Source organism: Beta vulgaris, chromosome 9 (genome assembly GCF_026745355.1).
Source record: "Beta vulgaris subsp. vulgaris cultivar EL10 chromosome 9, EL10.2, whole genome shotgun sequence".
NCBI lineage: Eukaryota > Viridiplantae > Streptophyta > Magnoliopsida > Caryophyllales > Amaranthaceae > Beta > Beta vulgaris.
Genome location: NC_079210.1, coordinates 30,830,308 through 30,833,135, shown reverse-complemented (window position 1 = coordinate 30,833,135; position 2,828 = coordinate 30,830,308). Strand labels below are relative to the sequence as shown.

Genomic DNA, 2,828 nt, shown 5'->3' with positions numbered 1-2,828 from the left:
TATTTGGTTGCCTATGAAAATGGTGGTTGGGTTCTGTTTTTGGTTGCCTTATGATATTGGTTGGATTGTGTATAGGTTGGCTATGAATATGTTTTAGGTTGATGTGTATTTGGTTGCCTATGAAAATGGTTGTTGGGTTCTGGTTTTGGTATGCTTCTGTTTTAGGTTGGATTTTGTATTTGGTTGCCTGTTTTTGGTGCCTTGTGTATTTGGTTGCTATGCATATTTTGGTTTGCTGTTTTTGGTTGCCTATGAAAGTGTTGGTTGGGTTCTGATTTTGGTTGATTGTGTTTGGTTGCCTATGAATATTTTGGTTGGCTGTTTTTGGTTGCCTATGAAAGTGTTGGTTGGTTCTGATTTAGGTAGGCTTCTGTTTTTGGTTGGATTGTGGATTTTGGTTGGCTGTTTTTGGTTGCCTTGTGTATGTGGTTGGCATGTATATTTGGGAAGCCTATGGGTGTTGGTTTGGATAGGAGGTTTGAGGATGAACAAATGGCTAATGATGTACTTCTGTTTTTGGTTGCCTTGTGTTTTTGGGTGCTGAGTTAAGTTAAGTCCCCCACTGTTTACACAATGAGTCCCTCTTGCTTCCCCCCTTGAGTCCCAAATGTATTTTAAAAAGTAAAATCCAAATGATGAAGGGACTCATACATTGGGCTTGAAGAGCAATAGATGATTTGCTCCTTATTGGTGTTAAACCAATAAGTTGAGGTTTTAAATCATCCATTGCTTCCTCAATGAGCCATTGAATTAACCCTGATGGATTTTAAAAACACACACCTTAATTTAAACTTGTTGACATGCAAAAGAATAAAAACAACCATAATTGCTTCACTTCATTAAATGCTTGCATCACTGCTTATACAAACCAGTCCTTGAACATGTACAAAATAGTCTAATAACTAAACAAGAACCCCCAAAAACTTTCTGGTTTGCTTAGAAGTGTTGCTTCATGTTGTCCATAATCTTTAACAAAAAGTAGATCATGTGTATTTGTGCAAGTAGATCCTTCATCTTCTTCTATACTAGATATATACCAAAAAGTTGCTCCCCATTCTTTTCCTTCATACACAGTGTAGTTATTTCAAAAAAACTTGCCACATCTTCTGCCCATTCTACTCTTGATGTGCATCTAAGTAGTCAAATGCTTCTCCTACATTCACAAACCTCTCATTCAAGTATGTAACTGCCTCATCTATCACAGCTTGGTCCACTGTTACATTTTCTGGAAGTAATCCCAATCTCTCTAACTTTCTCTTTGCATGGTGTGGATTCTTGAAATTGTTCCCCCTTTGCACTTTAGTATTTCTACCATAACATATTGTAATTGCAACCAAGTGTACTTCAAAACTTCTGGGTCAAAGAAATCATAACAGTCCTGCACTCTTAAAACAGTTCATCTAGGTTCTTAGGAAATGATTGATATTGTAGTGCCTGAATTGCTCTAAAAAACCCCAAGTCTAGCACATTTAAGTCAGGGGACTGAGCTGGTTGATTCATGAGTTGGATATTGAATCCATTCTGATTTGCTGCAATAAATTGTGGGTCTGATGCATGAATGTGAGGTCTAGCATTGTCTTGTTGTATGTAGATTTCTTTGGACACACCTTCTGGCCAATTCCTCATTATGGCAGGTATGATAGTGTTAACTATCATATCCCTCATAACTGGTAGTGTAACACTTTCAATTGCCTTTGTCAACATAGTACCTGCCCTTCTGTTTTTTGTTGAATACTTAGCTCTTGCATACTCAACAAAAGGGTAGATACCAAATTTCCCATCATGTATCATCCTTCCCTCACTGTCCTTAATAGGTCTAGATGTGGCACACATGAACATGGCTTTTATCTTAAACCTCTTGGACTGACAGCAACTATAAGGGTCATCTTCAGCAGGAAGCAAATAAAACCTTCTCATATCTGGACTTAAATAAAACCACTTCTCATCTATGTGAACAACATTTTGCATGTCAACAAATTTAGGTGGTTGTGTCCTTGTTGCTGGTAATATGTGTTGTAACACCCACTTCATTCTTTGAATCTTATGATCTTCAGTCAGTTTTGGGTGGGTGCTGCTAGTGTGACTTCTCAGCTTGCCCCGTTTCAATAGACTGTAAACAGAGGAGGGGGGGATTTTAAGATATCCAGCAAATGACCTTATACTTGTCCTCAGATTAAGTGGGACTGACTGAAGCCATTTGTCATCATATACTTTAAGCTTCCTACCACATCTTCCTGCTTTTTTGTTTCTCACATCTATGGCATGCCCAGCTTCTCTCTGTTTTTTGGCATCTTTCCATATCCTATCTAATGTCATCCTACTTATGCCATGTTTTTTTGCTATTTCTGTTTTTAAACCCCATGCAAATTTACCATTTATTTCAGAGGTAAGTAGGTCATCAACCAACATTCTTCTTTTTGTTAAAGTTAAATTTGGTTTTTGGGTTGTTGTACTTACATTGTGTTCTATTTCTGTGTTTTGTTGTTCTGGGTTACCTTGGTGATTTGGTTGCTCTGATTCACTGCCATCTGCTGCTGCTGTACCTCCATCATCATCATCCTCTGTGTCATCTTCACTGTTGTAATGTGTCCACATCTCATGCATCAGCAACTCATCCTCCATGCCTTCTATTTCCAGCAGCTCTTGAAGGCCAAAATCCCCTCCCTCCTCTGCTGAACCCATGTGATTAAGCTGAAGATGATTTTTTGAAGACTGAAGTTTGAAGTTTTTGGTGGAAACTTCAGTTCTTAATTAAGTAGGAATTTTTTGTAATTGTTCCTGTGCAATGTGTGTGCAGTGATTTGTGGGAACAATCTGATTTTTGTGAA

At 38.1% G+C, this 2,828-nt stretch overlaps 1 protein-coding gene across 1 annotated transcript; it reads right to left on the bottom strand.

The window, feature by feature from the left end:
• Positions 1–1,115: 1,115 nt before the first annotated feature.
• Positions 1,116–2,682, bottom strand: LOC125493594 (uncharacterized). The gene is made up of 2 exons (XM_057392234.1): positions 1,394–2,682; positions 1,116–1,308 (listed from the first exon to the last, which is right to left on the bottom strand). The coding sequence occupies exons 1-2, from the start codon at positions 2,680–2,682 to the stop codon at positions 1,116–1,118; spliced, it is 1,482 nt and encodes a 493-aa protein (XP_057248217.1).
• Between the last annotated feature and the right edge of the window lie 146 nt (positions 2,683–2,828).

Excerpts from the sequence above, each read along its gene's own strand:
- LOC125493594 (XM_057392234.1), bottom strand. The coding sequence starts at position 2,682 with ATGGGTTCAGCAGAGGAGGGAGGGGATTTTGGCCTTCAAGAGCTGCTG. Across the intron at positions 1,309-1,393 it reads CCTAAGAACCTAGATGAACT|AAATACTAAAGTGCAAAGGG; the intron begins GTTTTAAGAGTG and ends ATGTTATGGTAG.